This window comes from Opisthocomus hoazin, chromosome 11 (assembly GCF_030867145.1).
Source record: "Opisthocomus hoazin isolate bOpiHoa1 chromosome 11, bOpiHoa1.hap1, whole genome shotgun sequence".
Lineage (NCBI taxonomy): Eukaryota > Metazoa > Chordata > Aves > Opisthocomiformes > Opisthocomidae > Opisthocomus > Opisthocomus hoazin.
In genome coordinates this window covers 9,046,740-9,067,231 of record NC_134424.1, presented here as the reverse complement: position 1 = coordinate 9,067,231, position 20,492 = coordinate 9,046,740, and the positions used below count along the sequence as shown (strand labels likewise).

The 20,492-nt window shown below is 43.2% G+C and overlaps 1 protein-coding gene across 1 annotated transcript in view; it reads left to right on the top strand.

Annotated features, from left to right (window-relative positions):
* Nucleotides 1-20,492, top strand: part of PTPRG (protein tyrosine phosphatase receptor type G) — a 412,574-nt gene that overhangs the window by 349,918 nt on the left and 42,164 nt on the right. The window contains exon 14 of the mRNA XM_075432501.1: nucleotides 18,975-19,066. Within this exon, the coding sequence (XP_075288616.1) occupies nucleotides 18,975-19,066 (92 nt within the window). The remainder of the gene's footprint in view (nucleotides 1-18,974; nucleotides 19,067-20,492) is intronic.

Genomic DNA, 20,492 nt, shown 5'->3' with positions numbered 1-20,492 from the left:
CAGATCTTCTAGTTAAGCTCCATTGAGAACTGGTTTGTAGGTGCTGAGAAATAGTATGCCGTGAGGAGTGTGTGTTTGCTGAGAAGCGCAGCGGTAGATGGTGCCGGGCACCACTGGCTTTTCCTACTCATCTGTTAGTTCTATTGTAAGCTATTCTACAAGAAACTTCAATACAACTTGAAAATTTTTGAACTCTGGCTTTTAAAGCTATGATCTGTATTTTAAAAGAGAAACAAATTTCACAAATGCTTTTTCTGAAATTAAATCACTTTAAAAAAAAAAGACTACTATTTCTTAAGAGGACAGATGCATTCTTTTTCTGTTCTGCTTCTCAGCTCAAAGAAACAATTTATTAACCCGTTGTTGTTTGATCTGTTGTTAATTTATGTTTTCTATTGATCTGTTGCTAGTTTATATCTTTGGTATAATATTCCCAGCATGTAAGAGTATGTGTTAAAGTGTATACAGGTATCTCTGGAGTAGATTCCCTCTCATAAATTGGTAGGTTCAGAGCTAGAGGAATGTCTTGGACAAACTGTGAATGAAATATCCTATAATACAAGTAGATGGACCCGGAGGGAAAGGTATACCTCTGCTGTGAAACTGTGCATTAACCACAGCAACCAGATAAATTATATTTTTTCTCTCTCCTTGTAACCATAAAATATAGCTATTGGAGGGCCCTGTGCTGTCCCGAGTCCCACAGCAGCATTTGGACTAACATTAGCACTAGCTATTTCACAGCAGGATGTGGTCTGAGTGTAAAATTATGGGATAAGAATATTAAATCAATTCAGCAGTCTTAACTGGTTGCATAAATACTAGGAATCAGCAGCCTAGTAAAACAATAACAAGCAGGGATGGACTTAATTTTACTCTTCTTAAAACCTGTGCAACTGGGGAAAAACCAATGCCTTGGAACGCATGACATTGTGCTGCTATTACAAATGTTGTGAGTATCTGGATTCATTCAGTTTATTGTAGAACACGGAGTTTGTTTGTTTCAAAGAAAACATTTCTTCCATTGCTATGAACAGCATGTGTCTCACTACCGAATTACAGGTTAAAATCCATTTGAGCTCTAATTTTTAAGCTGAAACAAGCGTAGGTGGCATGCCTGATTCTCCATTGGTGGGTTGTTTCATGCTTTGGAAATCCTGTCTTTTCCAAAATGGAACAAAAATGTTTTGAAATATCCTACAAAGTGACATTTATAAAGTAATAGAAATAAGCCCAATTTGAATTTTTAAAATATTGTTAATGTTAAAAGAAAAAGAAAAGAAATCAAAACATTTCCCAATAATGACAAATGTTCTATTCCCTGAAGGCTCAAATTTGGTTTTTATTTTCCTTCTGATCAAATTATCAGTTAAATGGATGTATTTCTGTACAGTGATTCACTCTCTAAAACCTTTTTTTAACCACTATCAGAAAGTTTGCAGTGAGTGCTGGTAGAATTCCTCACATTTTGTAGCAGCACAAGCTTATCTCACTCACTCCCATGTCAAATACATTTTAAGCTGTTATGGATTGAGGCATGTTTTGTCATGCCACAGGTTGGACTTAGGGCTGCGATGCTGAATCCCTGTGGATGGGGGCTTCTCCCAAGTCACAGAATCACGGAATGGTAGTGGTTGGAAGGGAACTCTGGGGATCATCTAGTCCAGCCCCGTGCCAAAGCAGGGTCACCTACAGCAGGCTGCGTAGGACCTTGTCCAGGCAGGTCTTGAATATCTCCACAGAAGGAGACTCCACAACCTCCCTGGGCAGCCTGTTCCAGGGCTCCGTCACCCTCAGAGGGAAGAAGTTCTTCCTCATGTTCAGCTGGAACTTCCTATGCTTCAGTTTGTGCCCATTGCCCCTTGTCCTGTTGCTGGGCACCACTGAAAAGAGTCTGGCACCATCCTCCTGACACCCACCCTTGAGATATTTATAAACATATACTAGGTCCCCTCTCAGCCTTCTCTTCTTCAGGCTGAACAAGCCCAGCTCCCTCAGCCTCTCCTCATAGGAGAGATGCTCCAGTCCCTTCACCATCCTTGTAGCCCTCCGCTGGACTCTCTCCAGTAGCTCCTCATCTTTCTTGCAGTGGGGAGCCCGGAACTGGACAGAGTACTCCAGGTGGGGCCTCACTAGGGCGTAGTAGAGGGGGAGAAGAACCTCCCTCGACCTGCTGGCAATGCTTTTCTTAATGCACCCTGGGATCCCATTGGCCTTCTTGGCAACCAGGGCACACTGCTGGCTCATGGTCAACCTGTCGTCCACCAGGACACCCAGGTCCCTCTTCCACAGAGCTGCTCTCCAGCAGGTCCCCCCCAAGCCTGTACTGGCACATGGGACACCTTTCCTCATGCACAGGCATGAGGCTGGTGATACAGGGGCTTCTTCGCTGGAGCAAATCCCTCCCTAGCAGCGGATGGAGGCAGGAAATGGAGTTTCCCCCTGCTAATGGGTATTTGGCATGAACAGAGGTGAGGGAATAGCCCTCTGCAAGGCAGGCAGAGAGAGTGCGTCTCCTCAACCTGTCATGGGAAATTACATCTGCCAGCCTCACAGTTTATTAGGAGCTGAGTGGTTGGTCAGTGAAGAGGATTTTGTGCTGTTAGAGAAGTGATCAAAGTAAACTGGCCTGCGAGCTTTCCAGCTGCTTTCCAGGTTTTCTTAAGGTATTTATTTACCCGAGCTGGTTCCACTGATGCTGAGAGGAGGAGTGTGGAGGGGTGGGCACTGTGAGGGCAGAGGGTGCTGAGCCCCTTCCCCGTGGTTGCAGGCTGTGCTCCCCCAGCATCAGTGGTACAGATGGAGATTGCCGAAGTTGTACAGTGCTAGCAGTGCCGAGGGCATGGAGGACTTCCAACCACATCGTAACTCAAAATGATGATCATTTACCCTTCAGAATTTTATAAGTTTCCTAAATTTCAGTGTTCATTGGTAATAGCAACTCGTGTTACAGGCAAGAAGTCAAAGCTCTGAAGATGCAGTCCTCGTACCTGTCATTTTTTGGGTTGGTTTTTTTTGGTTTTTTTTTTAATAAAAGCCTAGGACATAAATGTACCAGAATGGTTAGTCTCTTCCTATTCATACAGCTCCTTATTTCTGAAGCATTCAGGGTGCTATTTCAATCAGGGAGTAAATGGGTTTGCTTTGTGGTTTGCTTTGCCATTTTCTTTTCAGAGCTGCAAATGCTGGTTTTGTGAGTTAAGGCTGAATCTAGGCTTCTTTATCCACATAACCAACATCTACACAATAGAAAAAAAATCCAGATTCTCTTGGCGCTGATATCATTACAGGCTTCATATTGATTTAAATGAACTATTTTTCACCACTTCCCTCATGGTTATAGGTACAAACAAGCCTTTTAACCTAAAAGGGCTTGTCCTGCAATGTGTTTATTCTTCAGCAGGCTTTTCTGTAGGCTTTGCATGACAGAAGCTGTAGTCATGTTTTCTGCTAATGCCCTATCTCCCTACAACTATGCAGGTGTCCCGTGCCCTTGCTCTGACTAATTTTGGGGACTGGGAAGAGGAAAGGAAAGAGAGATTAACAGCCTGGCAAATATCAAGGACCTTTACTTGGTTTACATCTGCCAGAGTTACTGTGAACATGCTTTGTGATATTGAGAGGTGTATACACCTTCTATTTATCAATAATCATTCCTTGTCAGAGAAATATCTAATCATAATCAATAATTAAGTAACACCATTTGCATGCACAAATCACCATCGTTTGACTTGGGTGGTATTTAATACTGAATCTGTCTAGGAAAAGCAATTGTATCTCTGCGAGGATCAATCCTAAAGAATAAAAAAGTTGAAAAGATTTTTAAAATAATTTGAGCAAAGAAAATATTCTCTTTTTTTCTGAGTCTGTGGAAATAAAGTTTCTGCTTTCCAAAGGAAAATGCAGTAATTAGCAAATTTGCAAATGGAAATTAGCCTGTGTTGGTCTTCGTCTTTATTTATGTCATTAAATGGAGTCTTTAATTAGCATATATATTATTCATGTTTCAATATAATTCATTTTATAAGTCCAAGTTCAAATATAAAAATCAAAATGGACTTGATGCACCCTATTGTTCACATGCAAAGCAGCTAACATAGATGTAAAGATATGAGGTGAATTGAAACATTCATATTTCATAAGGATGCAGTCTACATTTTCTGAAATTATGGCTTGAACTCTTATTTTTAACTTTTTCTAATTTGCATACATATTAGTCCCTGTTTAAATGATGTGTTAATTCTATTCATTAGACTTTGGTGAATGCTTCTAACTCTCCTGATAATCAAGCATAAGTCCCTGGAAAGCAAATTATGGACTTTCATGTTGCAAACCCCATTGTAAACGTGACATTTATCACTGCAGAGCCAACTCATGTGGAGCACTTGGCTGCAGTCAGGAGGGCAGAACTCTTTTTCTTATGCTTACGGTAATGATTGTCATTTGTGAATAAGGACATGGCACCAGGTCCCCGATGTCTCTTCAGAAATGATTGGGCACTTCACAATCGCACCACCCTCTTGATGGTAAAAATGCCAGTTCAGCTCTTTAGGGGAGAAAGCATACCTTGACTCCGGTCCTCAGACAAGCATCTTCAAGAATGGGTGGTCGAGAATCTTCTGTTCCACATAACATGGTGGTGGAGATGAGAATTTGGGGACCTACAAGGGCTCTGCAGCTCTCTCAAGAGTATTTGGCTGTCAAAGCAGGAGCCTGCAGGCTGGGCTTTGCGGCTGTCCGACACGCATTTGTGCTTCAAAATCTCCAAAACAGTGGTTCTGAAAGCAAAAGCATGAAGGTGGCAATGGCGCAATAGGAGTCCTTCCCCTGGATCCCTGAGCCAGATGCTGTAGCGAATGTGGGAATGATCTGTGGGAAGAAAAGGGGCAGCAAAATAGTGCTGGAGCTAGGTGTCTGCCGTTGCGTATTGATTTGCCGGGCTGTGACAATTCATCTTTCTAATTCTAGGTATAAAAGCATTGTTATCCCAGTGGTAAACCCAAGGTGATAATTTCACAAGGTTTTATGTTGATGGGGTGAGCCCTGAGTGGTGCCACACAGGGAGTTGCCATGTGTGCTCTGATTAATAAAAAAATTGATGGGAAAAAAGAAAGATTCTTATGCCATCACTGCGAGGAAATGCTTGACATCTTTAAAGGCCCATAAGTTTAGTTTCCATCTGTTTTTTACAGAGTCTGGGCCTTTTCAAAAGCAGTGCTGATGTGCTGTGGGGAATTAATTTAGCTCTTTGTGGCAGCAGAAGGTTAGAGTTCAACATCACTGTTTTTGTTATCCATAGAGCTACATGGAACAAGTTCCCTGTTGTACAGTGTAAAGGAATAGGTAGAGACTACTAGAAGAGACCTGTTGTCCCTGCAGCATAGTTTTATCCGAGGTGCACGGAATAAGAGAGCAGAAGAGACGAAATCGCAGTATTTGATATACATTCTCAACAGCTGCCTCATCTCACCATGTCTGAATGTGTAATCTCACTCTCAGGAGCATTCTGCATGAGAAGCAGCTGGGCGCTTCTGAACGTACAAGAAATGCTCCCATTTCACCAGCATTTGTGATAATCCAAGCTGTAGCTAAGCCTGGGGGGAAATGAAAAGTCTGTGTTTTATTGCCACTCTGAGGTTTCAGTGGGTTGTAGTGTTGTCTGTAGGATTTGAGCTCTCACTTGGATGTCTTCTCTTTCCTTAGCAATGTTTCCTTGTGCTGAAAGTATGCAAGAGAATCCCTGGGCTTTATATGAGCTTTTTCGAAACACTTAAACCATCTGCAGCCCTCTCCTTCACTCCTTGGATGGTGAGTGACTTCCACACTGTCGAGCCAGGACAGGCTGTGCTGATCCCCTGTGTGCTGGGTGCAGAAAAGGATGCTGAAGAAAAGGGGGGTTAAGCCAACCCTAGCCCAGGGTTTAAGGTTATCCACAGGTCTCCAGGTGTTTTTTGGAGCCCGGAAAGTGGACAGCTCAGCTCACAGGGGAATAAGGCAGTGGAGGAGTGATCCCCTTCCATGCCTTCTTCCAGCATCTTTTTTCGTTGGTGCGTCAGAGAGCAACTCCCCACTCCAGAGAGGGAGCAAGAGATGCGTTGGCAACCTCACTCTTCATTTTTTTCTAGTGACTGGATTAACTTTAACATGGTGATTGTTCTCCGCCAACCTTACTGCATTTACTCAGCTTTCTGCAAAGATGGAGTTAAATTCCTGACAGGGTTGGATGTTTTGTGTTACAGCTCATGTTCTGTTTTGACCTTCTTGGCTTCACATATTTTCCCCTTTTAAAGTTACTAGCTGTATCTGAGATCTTAACGTCATCAGGCCGCTTTGTGGAAATAAATATTGATGAGATGGCTGCTGATAGCATCATATGGGTAGAAACAAATGCTTTTATAATAAATGGACTTTAATATTAATTGAGTGGTTTGGAGTTAAAGCAGGAGATAAAGTGACAAGCTCATGGCACAGCAAACTGCCCTTTGCAGGAATCCAATTAGAAGAGTGAGCAGCAAATTGTAAGCAAACTTGCTATAATCACACAGGGGCAGTACAAGAGTGGAGCATAATTTGGAGCCTGGGACCTGTCCCCTTGAATGTCTCATAATTTCCATGAATCAACATTTCGTTACTATGTGCTGCCAAGTTTGCATTCTTCAGCTCTTTCTTGGCAGTGCTGCATCCCATTGCTCTACTCAGACCGGAGGGAGACAGTATGTTTTGCAATAACAGGGCACATAATGAAATGCACTGTGTTCTGCTACACGTCTGTCGGAGCAGAGCGACTCATTTGTTAGCCTGCTGAAATCACTTTGCATTGAAAACCTTGTGCTGATGTTACAGGGTTTTGCCTGATCACTTGAAGCTGTTACCTTTGCCATTTCCTCAGTGAGAATGATGAAGAGTTGTTCCCCTTCCGAAGTGCAGTGTTTGTTCATGACTTGGAAAAGTAGATGATTTGCTGAGATGTGGATAAATGGTTAAATGCTGCCTGGAGTAACCACGTGCAATTGTCACAGATACATCTCATCTCTGAAAGAGTGATGTAAAGTGTTCATTGGGTTTGAATTGTTAAAAAATATTTTCCCTAAATATTATATATCATTTTCATCTAGCAGATGGTGTTGCAGAAGCTGCTATTGTGAGAGTTTGTGGCATTTCAGACAACCTGGGTATTGTGTGAAATGGGCTTAGCGAGCCTCTAAAAGGAGGGTGCAGGATGTGAAGTGAGGGTGCAGGAGCGATAAAGACCTAAGCACAGCATCTGGGATGTTGGGGCAGTGCTTCCAGGCTAATGGAGAAGCATGTGAAAAAAAAAAAAAAGCAGCAACGAGCAAGTCAATTTATCCATTCTGTCGAAATGGCTACGATCAGCCAGGAGGCAAATGAATAAACGGATCAACAAGTATTTCACACTTGTGTGTTCTCGACAGGAAATCACAGATCTGAAACCAAATGTCTGGGACAAAACTACCAGAAATAGTGGCAAAATACTCTGCTGTTTAGTCTGCATTTTAAACATTTTTAGCTCACAAAACTCCTTGAATTAAAATACTGGAATAAAACAGGAACTTGTTACTACAGTTCCCAGTTACAAGCAGAGAAGGAAATGGTTGGAGTGGGTCTAGCGGCAGGACCTCGGTCCCCACTGGAATCTCCGTTTGCCTGCAGACCTGAACGCGTCTTGGTGGCCATGGTGACTGCTGCTGTCTTTGCTGCTCCCTCGTTTACTGTCTAATTGCCACACTAATGGCAGCAAAAGCACCACCAAAGATTGCATCAGAAGATGGAAATGAAATGCATAAATACAGTAGGAGGAAAATGAATCTGAATTGCTAGGGGTGTCAGGACTGAACAGTTCACCTAGGCGCAGACATCTCCGACGTTCCTCAAGGACAGCGTGTCTGCCTGTGCAGCCGTGTCACTTCATGAGCTTCAAGAAAAGGAAATACTGAGCCAAGAGCTTGTGTTTAATTTACATGTCTGCTTCTGAGCAAGTGCCTGATGGATGCAGGCACGTTTCTTCATGCATTAAGAAGGGTTCATATGTTTTTGCTAAGATGCAAACTGAAATTCTTGTGGGCTTTTTTTCTCCTTTTCCCCAGTGCCACATTTATCAACACTGAAAGGTCATAAAGAGCTTAATGAAAGGTAGATTAAAGCTTTGGAAACAGTTCAAATAGAGAGAACAGTCTATAAATAGAAAATATATTAAACTGTATCTTGATGTTAAGGGATCTAACAATTAACATAGGTTGACTGAATTTCTCCTGGTTTGCTTATCTGCAATGAACTTTTATCTTGAATCAGAATGTTCTCCTCCTGAGATTAGTTTTGTTGCTAGATGTTTCTATACACTGATTAAGACAATGGGAAAGCAATAGTTTATTTGCCCGAGTGTATACTTACTGAAAAAGAGTTTGTCATGAGGGTGAAAGCAGTTTCTAATTTTCAGGATAATTTTGACTGATTTCTTAAAGGCAAAGTCTCTTCTACATCTGTTACTCCATGATTTTTCAGTTCTGCAATCTTCTACATAATTGGGGGCCTGCTAATAGACTTCATGGTAACTTTTCTGATATGCCTCATACTTTGAGTCTTTTTTGTGTAATAAATGTGTATTTCCTTGACACTAACTTTCAAGGAGCTTTGAATGGGTTATAGGCCTGAAACTTCAAAGATGTCCTTTTTTAATAAATATTTTGAAAAGGGAACTCTTCCTCACTTCATTTCAAAGACTTTCAGGATCATCCTTCCAGTCCCCTCTGCCTCAAGGTGTGGTGGATTTACCTCTGTTACTTGCTTATAATATTTCTAGAATTTTTCTTATGGTTTATTTGGTCTGTGGAGATGGTAGTTTAAAATATACATTGGTTTTATTTTCTGTGCTGCTTTATTATGCCAAAGTATGCTTAATACTGCGTACTGCTTTTTGGTATTAGATTTTTCTTACAGTATTAATTAACTTGGGATTGGTTTGATATTATTGCTATTATTGATGCTATTTATTTTTTAGTAACATTCTCACAGAAAACACTTCACTGTTGAATGCAAATGCTACTGGAAGGATCCTACTGATGCGGGGACTTGTTACTCCGATGTATTAATTGATGTGGGTCTGTTGTATTTAGCGAAGAGAGCCCAGTGGGTATGTTCACACCACACTGATTGTCCGATTTAACCGGAACACCACTTCAGCAGATACAACTTGCTTCTCTGCGGTATAGCTCTATTAATGCAGAGCTATGCCCAAGGTACTTAGCCCAGCAGATAAGGAGAATTGGAGCAGGCAGAGCTCGAGCTGAGATGCCTGCATCTCACCCAGCATCTGAGATGGGTCACTGGGGTCTGACTGGGGCATTTTTGCAGAGCTAGTTAGAGGTCTGTTCAGCATCCCACAGCAGAATACACAGTGCGGTATTGCTCAGTGGTTTGGTTCAGTGGATGGTAGTTTATTGTCTCTGATATTTGTGTTTCCTTGTCACATTTGTTAACCTTTGAATGTAAGAAACTCATTAAAGCAATTCCTCAGACACACGTACTCCAGGCTTCCCCAGAGCTCTTGAGACACTACCACATTAGTATCAGCGACAGCAAGAAGTGAATCTCCAAATGGGTTGATTGATAGCGAGATTAATGATCCTCAGGACTTCTGTCCAGGTTTATTATTTGGCGGCTTACAAGTCTTTGCTTTCAGGGAGTTGGGTGGTGAAGGAGGACCAGCTGGCTGCCACCCGGTCTGTCTGTATTAGCGTGATGAGGCGACGTACGTAGCCCTGTCAAAGCACTAGCATTAAGTAGTGTATTTTCAGTGTTCTCATTATCTGCCAGGTACTAAATAATTTGCTTCTCTGCTCTTGGTGCCAGCTGCTCTTTTATTTTCCTTTGTGCTGTGCTTTCAAAGGTATCTCTTTGTGCCATTTCTAATTGTGTTCTGAACAGACTTAACAGAGAGACCATAAAAATTTTTAAGTAGCTATTTCTTTTGACACGGCTAATGAAAAAAGCCCACCCTCCAAATACATGGTGATGCAGAGAGAAAGGAAATAATGACAGTTAAGATTTTATCCTGGCCCCAAATAAGCTAAACATGAACTACGTCCAGCAGAGTTAGGAAATCTTCCTAGTTCTCCCATGCAGCTTTAGTCCGGGTGCACATGGACATGTCTGATGAGAAAGAGGGAGCTTCCCATTGAGTATTTCATTATATTTAACAAACTGGCATTTCTGCCTGAAGATGGGCAGGGCCATCAAACCAGAGGAAAAAAATGTGCCTAATTTTTTAGCACATTTTTGTGTTATGCTTAGGTTCCAGGCTGTGGCTTGGGGTACCTAAAATAATTGTCAATTGAATGTCCTGATGTCCCATTCAGAGGGAAGGAAGAGTGTTTTTGCAAAGGGAAGAGCAGGGCTCTTCTATTTGGAGAGTAATTAGGTGTGAGTAATTAGGGACATTTAGGTGAATGTTCCAAAGTGAGACCCAGTTTCTTCTGTCCTCTCTTAGGTAGGATCATCTCTGTATTCTTTTTCTTATAACACAGTTTCAATCCAGATGAATTGCACTTTGTGTTTAAAAATACCTGTATTTTAGCCTCCCAGTGTGCCACCCTGTTTTTATTCTTTCCTTTCATAAGATGCATCCCAAAGGTAATTTGTGTCCTAAAATGATAATATCAAGTATGCCCAATTTTGAGTTCTTAGAGCTGCTACTAAAAGCTTCTCTCTAGTAAGAGGCAATCTTCATTGATTGCTGCAGTTCTTGTGATTACAGAACAACTCTTCACTTGGTTAAATTTAGCTTCTTTCTGTGAGAAAGTTTTAGGCTCCTTTTTAATATTACATGACGTTTGGGGCATTGGAAGTACACATTTTATAGGAACTGCCTAAGGTATTATTTGATTGGAAAAGGCATGTCTTTGTTTTCCTCTGTGATTTTCTAGTCTTTGTTATGAATGTTGCATTAAACAAATAGTTAGGTCAGGAAGAGGAAAATGAATATGTTGGGCTTCCCTTTAGTTTTTAAAACCATGCCTAATTTTTAAACCATTTTAAGATACCACCTATAGGTTTCTCTACCCCATTTTTGCCTTTAAATTAAAGACATTAAAGTTTTGAGTGGTAGTACGTATAACCAGGGAGCTTCTTCACTTGCAGTACAAAATACTGATGAGTAAACCCATTCAGTCATCTGTAAAATTGCTGAGTGTATCCAACACAGCTGTTGTGAGTATTGATTAAAGCAGGAGGGGAAGGTCTGATGCTCCTAGCCCTGTCAGAGGTCACCGGGAGAGTAATTAGCTACCAAGTGTTACAGGGCCAAGTGTCATCACAAATAAGGTTTCACCATCACCTTCACAGTTCTCCAGGGGCACCAGGAAGATGGGACAAGGAAGCATGGAAAATATTTGTGCTGAGTTAAACTAAGATTTATCCACTTACAATTTGCAGTTAAAGAGCTTTGTAAGTGCATTTCTGCATTGGCCACCTGGGCACTTTCTGGTCGCACAGCTGATGGAGGGGGGAGGACTGGAAAGCAGCTCATCTCAGGGCGTGTTGTCATTTCTTAACTGTTTAATTGTTTGAATACCCTTTGAAAAATTATTATTTCCTGCATAATGTCTGAGCTCAGTACCGTATGTGATGTAAATGGGTGGCTAGTCTCTGGTGCAGGATAGGATCTCAGAGGATCAAGAGAAGAGGATTTTTAATTTTGTGGAGAGCTGTGTAGTCAGCTGGCAAATTTAGGCCATAAATATTAAATTAGCTGTCTTTCTGTGTCAAAAATCCCTAGTCTTGTTTGCAGATTAGTTTTACAGATGGACAATTTCACTAGTGGTGTGGTGTTCATCACAAATACCGTCTTAAAGTTTTGTCCACTTTCTTTTTTTTTTCCCCATCTGCCTTTTCCCAGCCTTTTTACTGTCTTTTTTTCTCTATGAGACTGCAGAATGCATGGTTGTATGTTTGTGTGGTTGGGCTGGTGACTTGGGATTTGGATCCTTTTAGCTTTTGTGGGACTGTGTGGGTGCACAACAACTCACTAGTGTGAGAAAGCATTTCTCCTTGCCAGAGGAAGTCCCATGAAAGGGACAGTCTACTTCTCACTGTTCTTTCTAGGAAAGGATGCCAAGGACTTGGCATGCTGTGAACTTCTCAAACCCATCCATGTAGTGTCTAGATCTCTCCAGTTATCATTATCTGTGTGATGCTTAACACTGCTCAAGAAGATTGCAGGCAGAAATTGCTTTGTGGGGAGAAGGTGTATCGTCGTTGGGAGGGATATGCAGGAGAATCAGCATTACTGTAGGGAAATTTCCCTCCTTTTTCAACTTTCCTTTATTCTCTTGGTTTTTATGCATTCCTGCTTTGTATATCGTCCTCTAGCTCAAGTTCAGTGAGTCTCCACTGCCTTACCGCTCCGGTGTAGCATATGTTCTTTTGTAACTCAGCTTTTGAATTCTGATCATTAAGCATTAAGACCTGGGAAGGAAAATAATCATAAAAAACTGGGGCAATATAAGGCATTTTCTGGCCGACAAAGAGTAAATGCAGATGCCCCTCTGATACAGTGAACGTAATATCACTGCTCCATGCTGGTCACTTATTCATATTCATAAGATCAGCTTTTTTTCATGTGGTTTTCTCTTCTCTTTTTCTTCTTAATGCTTGAGTCAGTTTTATTACTCATAAAAATCAGTGACTGATGACCCCCGGCTACAGCAGTGCAGACTGCAGACAGCTGTTGTCCAGGCTCCCATCCGCTGCTCTGCTGGTGACATGGTCGTGATTTGCAGCACTTCTGTTGTTCCCTAGTCTGCGGCTCTTTGCTGAGGAGTCATTGCCAATTCTGACAGTGACAAATGCTTGCCAAGGAATAGTGAAGCTAGTTTAAAGTGCAGAGCCATGTGTTACTAGTACACTTGACTGCATACATACTCTGGTTTTGGTGCCAGCAGAAACCAATCTTAATTGTGTCTCCTGGAAAACATGCAAAACAGTTCAACGAGTATCTGAAGCATCTTTTCTTCTATTGAAAGTGAGAATGAATGTGCAGAGGTAGTGAAAAGGATCGTTTCCTGCCTTTGGATCCTTGTTTGGGAGTTATTTGCAGACCCCCCCGCGATGGAGGAGCACGGTGAATGAATGCCTGTATCCAGGTTGCATTTGATAATGGCTAAGCCATGTCCTGTGCAGCCTGGTTTAGAGGTCCGCTACAGATCCTGGCTGGACTCCTGTTCTATCTTGTTTGTTCTGCCCACCAGCTAAGGACTGTGTGTGAAAGTAGGGTGGCCGCAGGGACTCTTGGCCTCTTTGTTAATAAATGTACATACTTCTGTCTGCAGGAGGCTGTTTCTGGAGGAAGGGGACCCAGAGGACAGGGTTTGCCCAGCTCTGACAGTAGTGAATAGTCCTCCAGGACCCTTTCAAGCCATCTGCCCCTGAATTGGTCATGCTTTAGGAGGTAATGACCCAAGAATAGAGTAGTTGCAAGAAAGTGGGAGCCTAGAGCTCCTAGATGCTATTACAGAAATAAAGTAGTATAACTCTGGCTAGCCTTGAAGAGAGAATACACGCTGCTTCAGCCAGCAGAAATGCCTGGAAGGAGGAGTAGATCCCTAGTGGACACAGGAGTAATGAAAGTGCCAGTCACTTCAGTGTGTGGGGCAGGGCACGGCTCTCAGGTGTCCCCAGAAAGGGAAGCATTCTCCTTCGATTTTTCCTGCGTTCAGCTGCTGTCCTGGTGGTTTTAGCCAGCCGCTGTGGAAGCAATCTCTTGCCCCTCTGCAATAATCCCTTGCTCCTTCTCTCCCTGCCTCAGCTGCTCCGGAGCAGTGCAGATCCCTCGCCTGTCATCACGGATCAGGGGATGCTGCCCGCGCTAGACGGAGTACAGAGGAGTAAAGGCCAAGCGCTGCCCTCGGAGCTATTCCCAGCACTCCCATCAACTGCAGTGCGCCCAGTGTGTTTGTATTGCAGGCAGTATTAACTAAACACTAAGACGCTGTCTTCGACATGAAAATAAAATGCATCCATGCTTCAGGCCATTATGTGATCTGGTTCTCCCTCTTGCTTTTAGATGAGTATAAAGGAGAAGCTGCTTGAGGTTTATTAACTAATAACCAAGGAAACCTGTTTTGAGTGTCAAAATCTCATGAGGCATCTCTGCTTGTGTAGAAGCTAATCTAGTATTTTGCTCGGTGGAGATGGAACAAGCATTTAACCCAGCTAATCAGGACCATCTCTTGGCGTATTTTTATGCTTTCAGCTTGATAATAAGGTACTGCTGCTCTGAACTTTGCATCCTGTTATTTTGCTTTAATAACTCACTGCTAGTATCTCTGCAAAAAGATTCTGGGCAGGAGGATGCTCTCCCTCACTTCGTCTTTGCATTCCAGACCCTGCCTCTGCTCCTTCTCCGGGGAGATGCTAATCTCGCAGTGTTTTACTTTCTGCATTTTGGTCCATATGTGGCAACTGTGTGTCTGATCACCACAATCTCGCCCAGTTATTGTACCCCAGGGAAAGGGAGACAAAAAAACATATGGGGCTAGAGAAAACGGTGTGCTTCATTGCACACAGGCGTATTTCAGAGACAACAGACTCTTTGGTATTTTGCAGAAGAGAGCCAGGCTCTCCGAAATCTTCTGGAAGTGAAATCAAGGCTGTGATTTGCTTTTCATCAACCAATGCTGCAGAAATGCAAGAATTATTCTAAAATTAGTGTTTCAATGGTTAAGATTTTAATAGTCATTTATGCCATTGACAAATCCCAATTGCTCATTCACTAAGGAGTGCTTCTATCATGGAAAAAAAACTGGTTTTTTTCTGCTGATGGTGTTAGTTTCCTGAGCAAATGGGCACACAGGTACGAACACCTGCACATGTATGCACACAGGGGTTAAAAGTTACAGGCTGAAGTGCTCATGTGAGAACAGCTGTAGACTTGCACTTTGTCTAGCCCTGCATCCACTCCCACCTCTCTCCATGGCTGCTTCTCCAGTCACTCGAAACAAGCAATTTTCTGCTCTCATCCTTTTCCTTTATCCAGCCCTCCCCATATACGCACACAGATTTACTGCAGCCTCTTGTAGCCTTAGCAACTGCTGCCTCTTAAGGTTTGTGTACTGAGGGAAAGGCAGTGGGTAAGGGAAATGCCAGGGGACAGAAAGGACCATCCTGAACTGGGGGAGAAGGCAGATGCTAAATTGTCTGAAGTGCCTTTCAGTAGCCTTGATCCCAGTTATTGGTATTTATTACTACAAACTAGGCACCAGTTTTAAAACGCTTTTCCTGCACCCAGGTGTTTCCTCACTCACTCAGTCCCAGGCTGAAAAATGGACATGGTCCAGCACGGGGGCCTGGAGGCATCTGCCTGGCGCCCCGAGAGGCACGCTGCCTCCTGGAGCAGTTGTTGCTATATTACTACGACGTTAGCATTTCTGCCCTGTATCACTATGACCTAAGCATTGCTATGACCTAAATATTTATGCCCAATATCATAGCGGCCCAGAGGAGAGGTGCAAGAGTAGGCAACAGACCTGGTCAGCAGAATCACAGAATTACAGAATCACGGAATGGTAGGGGTTGGCAGGGACCTCTGTGGGTCATCTAGTCCAACCCCCCTGCCGAAGCAGGGTCACCTACAGCAGGCTGCATAGGACCTTGTCCAGGCGGGTCTTGAATATCTCCAGAGAAGGAAACTCCACAACCTCCCTGGGCAGCCTGTTCCAGGGCTCCGTCACCCTCAGAGGGAAGAAGTTCTTCCTCGTGTTCAGCTGGAACTTCCTGTGCCTCAGTTTGTGCCCATTGCCCCTTGTCCTGTTGCTGGGCACCACTGAAAAGAGTCTGGCACCATCCTCTTGACACCCACCCTTGAGATATTTATAAACACTTATTAGGTCCCCTCTCAGCCTTCTCTTCCTCAGGCTGAACAAGCCCAGCTCCCTCAGCCTCTCATAGGAGAGATGCTCCAGTCCCCTCATCATTCTTGTAGCCCTCCACTGGACTCTCTCCAGTAGCTCCTCATCTTTCTTGCAGTGGGGAGCCCGGAACTAGACAGAGTACACCAGATGGCGCCTCACCAGGGCATAGTAGAGGGGAAGGAGAACCTCCCTCAACCTGCTGGCCACACTCCTCCTAGTGGCACCCCAGGATCCCATTGGCTTTCTTGGCATCCAGGGCACACTGCTGGCTCATGGTCAACCTGTCGTCCACCAGGACACCCAGGTCCCTCTCTGCAGAGCTGCTCTCCAGCAGGTCCACCCCAAGCCTGTGCTGATGCATGGGGTTGTTACTGATACATGAACTTCCTGGAAAATTAATGTGGCAAGTTTGTGAAACCCACCGTAAAAGGTCTTGTAAAGATCAATCCGTTTTATCCTGCTCTCATGTTTGAGCCTGCGTAGTCCTATCAGTGCTGCGTTCTGCTGTCGCCAGGAGCCTCCGAGGTAGAGGGAGTCACCAGGACAGGGGTACGATGGCTTTGGCACAGCGAGCTCAGCTGTAGAGGCTAGACTTCGAATATTTACAGAAGTTATGAGAAGGTGAAGAAGAAGAGTTTGAGCGGCCTATCTTCACCTAACATGCCAGTATCCACCATTGTAAAGTAAAGAACATGCTATATTGTGTATGTGTAGAAGTAAGTGTATTTTAGCATGATGTTTGTGACTTGAGAAAACCTTTAGTCAAATTCCACGGTGACTGCCTTTTTAAAATAGCTACAGAAAGTCTTCCAGGAATAAAATACAGAATTGTTAAGGACATTAAGGATTACAGCAAACTTTACTATGCGAAATATTCATTTAATACATTGTTATTCCAACACTGTGCTCAGCAGAGATACGCTGGACAGGGCATTCAGCTATCACTGTCATGGGCCTTACAATATCACACAATGTGACTATCCAACACAATTAACATGTTTGGAGGCTGTTAAGGAAGAGCTGTCTTATGGCTGCATAAAAAACCATAATGCCAGCCTATCAGAGCCTCTCAGAGTATAACAAATTACTGAAAATAATTGCTTTTCTTAAGTATCATCAGCTTAAAAAAATCCTGTAAATCCCTACGTAAAGGTCTGTCTTTTTATCAAACACCTTCTTAAGGCCTTCATTACCAGGAGAAGCTGTTCAAGGATTTTTGTAGTATTGACTCAAGGGAAAGAGCCCCAAATACATCAAAATCAGGAACATTTTGCCTGTTTCATATTCATAGTTTCTTCTTTACGTGTGACTGATTTATTCTGCTGCGTGCCCCCAGGGTGTGCATTGTCCGAAATAAAGGCTGCCAAAAAAAAATGAGAACAGGGAGCAAGTAGGGTGGGGGGAGTTCAACCACTGTTTTTAAATGCTGTGAGACTATTGCACATCTTGTGTCCTCCTGTGTGAATACACCTTCTGGTGTTTCTTAACAAAAGCATGCTCACTAAATAAATAACTCCAGCACAATGCAAGACATCATGCCTGAAAATAGAAAGCTGCTCCGAGACAGTTACTCCATGCTGTGAAATCTGCTTTCTCCTGCTTCTGTATTGTCTTAAGTTGTACTTGTGCTGCTGTAGCATGTGCTTGCATTATAAAGCACTCTGGCCATGCAGTAGAAAGCACAAACGCATGGAAAGCAAGTGTCCGTGATTATTTTAGTGTCTGGTTTTGCCTAAGAGATGGATTTGATATTCAGTGACTTTTTTGCTCTCTGGTGTGTATGGATGTTGAAAACAAAGGGATCACAAATTGCTTTGACGGTGTCAGCAAAGCTGGCTCGGCGGAGCGGGCTCTCTGTGGAGTGCACAATGCCTGAATGACAGAAACGCAGACTGCAAGGCAGAAACTTGTAAGCCACTACGTGCAGATATGTTTCAGCCAGGGAGCCGGCGACTTGACCAGAGGCACAGCTCACAAGGCTGCCTGCAAACTTTGCCCAGGTGCAGAGGAGCAGTTCCTTAAGGGCTGCGATGAGGGGGATCTTTCTGCAGTGGGAAGCTATTGTTAAGCACCCCGACAGATGAGAGCAGACCCTTCTCCTGCCACAATAGCTGCTCACACCAAGCAAGACTCATTAAATATTCAGTTCCAGCCTCAAGCAGCTCATTAAGTCAGCAATGAGCAGTGACGCTGGTGTTGGAAAACCCTGCCTCAGTTAACATCACTATGCAGAGTCTCCTCGGATCTCTTGATGTTATTCTGCTCAGTACCTTTTCTGTGATGACCAGCTTGTGCTCTCTGCTTTGCATTAAATACAGGTAAAAAAGTCAGGTGGATTTAAGTTCTCCTATTCTTTATAGGCCTTTTCAGAGATGAGTCCTGGGGCCCAAGCTAAGCGTCTGTTGCATTTTTCTGTAGCAGGGTGTATAATAGAAGTTTGCAGGAGGAGGATGGGAAGAGGATTATATGGCTTTAGTGTTAAAAAACAAACAAACAAAAAACCATAATGTTTGAAGGATAGCTTTCATAGAAGAACGTCATGACATGCAGCAGTTTCAGATGATGTATTACTGTCTGTTGGCTGTTACACAGCAGAAACTTTTACAGTAAGTGTATTTTCCCTGGAAATGCTAGCATCTTACATGGATTTTGGGTTGAGCTGTATGTTGAATATGTTTCTTGTGTGCAGAGTTTCCTTCTGAATGATGTGTTTGAAACCTGTTCTGCAACCACTAACTTTTCAGAGTTGATAATTTCATATCCAATACTACTTAGCAATAATATACAGAGGCGTTTATGGTGGGTGGATGTTAGATGTTGATGAATTAGAGCACACCAGAATCCAGAATTAGGATTGTAATTGTAGAAAATGCATGTATGTTTTCACGCATTGATGTTTAAAAACTGTAATGTCTTCTTTCATCCTTTTCCTTAATGTTAAGTATGGAGCAGAAATGGAGAAGCAGAACATGTGCGAAAGTTTTCGGCTTTTTTTTTTCACAGGGGAGGTTTTCACACCCTGAATCTATCTTTTTCTTTTTCCGTTAACAGAAAGTGTTTTCAGACTGCCCATTTCTATGTGGAGGACAGCAGTTCTCCCCGTGTGGTCCCCAATGAAAGTATTCCCATTATACCTATTCCAGGTAAGACGGGTGTAATCTTCTGTATTTGTGCTGCTTGGAGTCTGGTTTAATTACATAAAGAAGAGAAGGTTATGCTTGTGATAAATCATGGATTTTGGGGAGAAACTTGTTGTATCAGTGCTGCTTGATTTAATTCAAGGTGCTTTGCAATGGGGCTGTGAGTGCCAAAGCTGTGTTTTTCCATAGGCACCTCTCCCACATTGTTTCAATAGAAATTGCAGAATAACCTTTGTAAAATGTCAAAAACATGAGCAACACTTCTTAAAAACACTAAGGCATTGCATCCAGGGTGAAACCAGCTGCTTTGTCAGGGCAGGTTGTGGACGAGGGATCTGCAGCTCCACTGCTCTCTCGAGACTGGGGGACTTGCCCCCCACTTTCAGCATGTGCAGAGGTGGTGTCTGCTGGGGCTCGGGGTCGAAAGCAAGGCACAGGGATAAGCAATCTCAAGTAAAGTCCAAAGCCACCATCTGATAATTTGGTATTAATCAAGTTACCAAAGGTCAAATTCTCCTCTCAGCTATACTGAGAGCGAAGCTGGAAGCAGAGTTTAGCGCTGTTCTCTCTTCATGAGGCATTTCCCCTGGGAGTTATTCAGTGCAGGATCCAGCGCCTTTTAAGCCGCGATGACAGAGAGCAGCTTGATGTTACAGCGGCCTTTGCAGCCACTGCCTTGCTTGGTGTCACTCAGCTTCACAGGCAGAATTAAGATACCTAAAATGTTGTATTGACCTCAGTCTGTCAAATGCTTGTACTTGTTGCTTCAAGGTGTATTCAGTTTCCTTGCCATATTCTGTAATTTGCGTTGTTGGTCTAGGATTCAATCTGCAGCTAATTAGATTCATTTTATCAAAAAGCACTCAAAGCCATCTCTGAGACACTGAAGAAACACGTGTCCTAGAAAAGCGAAAGAATCCAGTTATGTTTTCCTTGATTTTATTCAGTAGACATGTAACTGCTTTCTAGAAAGAGTCTTTCAAGGTACCCATGGGAACTGATATGAAAGGTTAGCTATTACATTGCTGCAAAAAAACATTAGGCAGTTTGCCTTGCAGTCCGATGCTGGGCCACTGAAAATAAAAGAAAACTTGCTATCATCTCCTCTCCTTTCTGTGGCAGACTAAGATGCATGTCCTGGCCACCTCCCTGCCTTAGCAAGAAGCCACCCTTCTTCTCTTTTCGGGTAACAGGAGATGGGAGGTTTTAGTCTTAGACCACCTGCGATGAGTTTTCACAAAAGAACCTAGATGGAGAACTCCGTTCTCCTCTAAAACCAGGAGGAGCACTTCCCTGTTGGGGCTGCTTTTGGCAGTCAGTTTAATGGTCCCACCAAGCCTGCTTTTGTGTGATACCTCCTTAGAACTTGTGAGGAAGGGGAGGGTGGGCTAAGCTGGACTCTGTCCAAAGCAATGTCAAAACTTGGAGG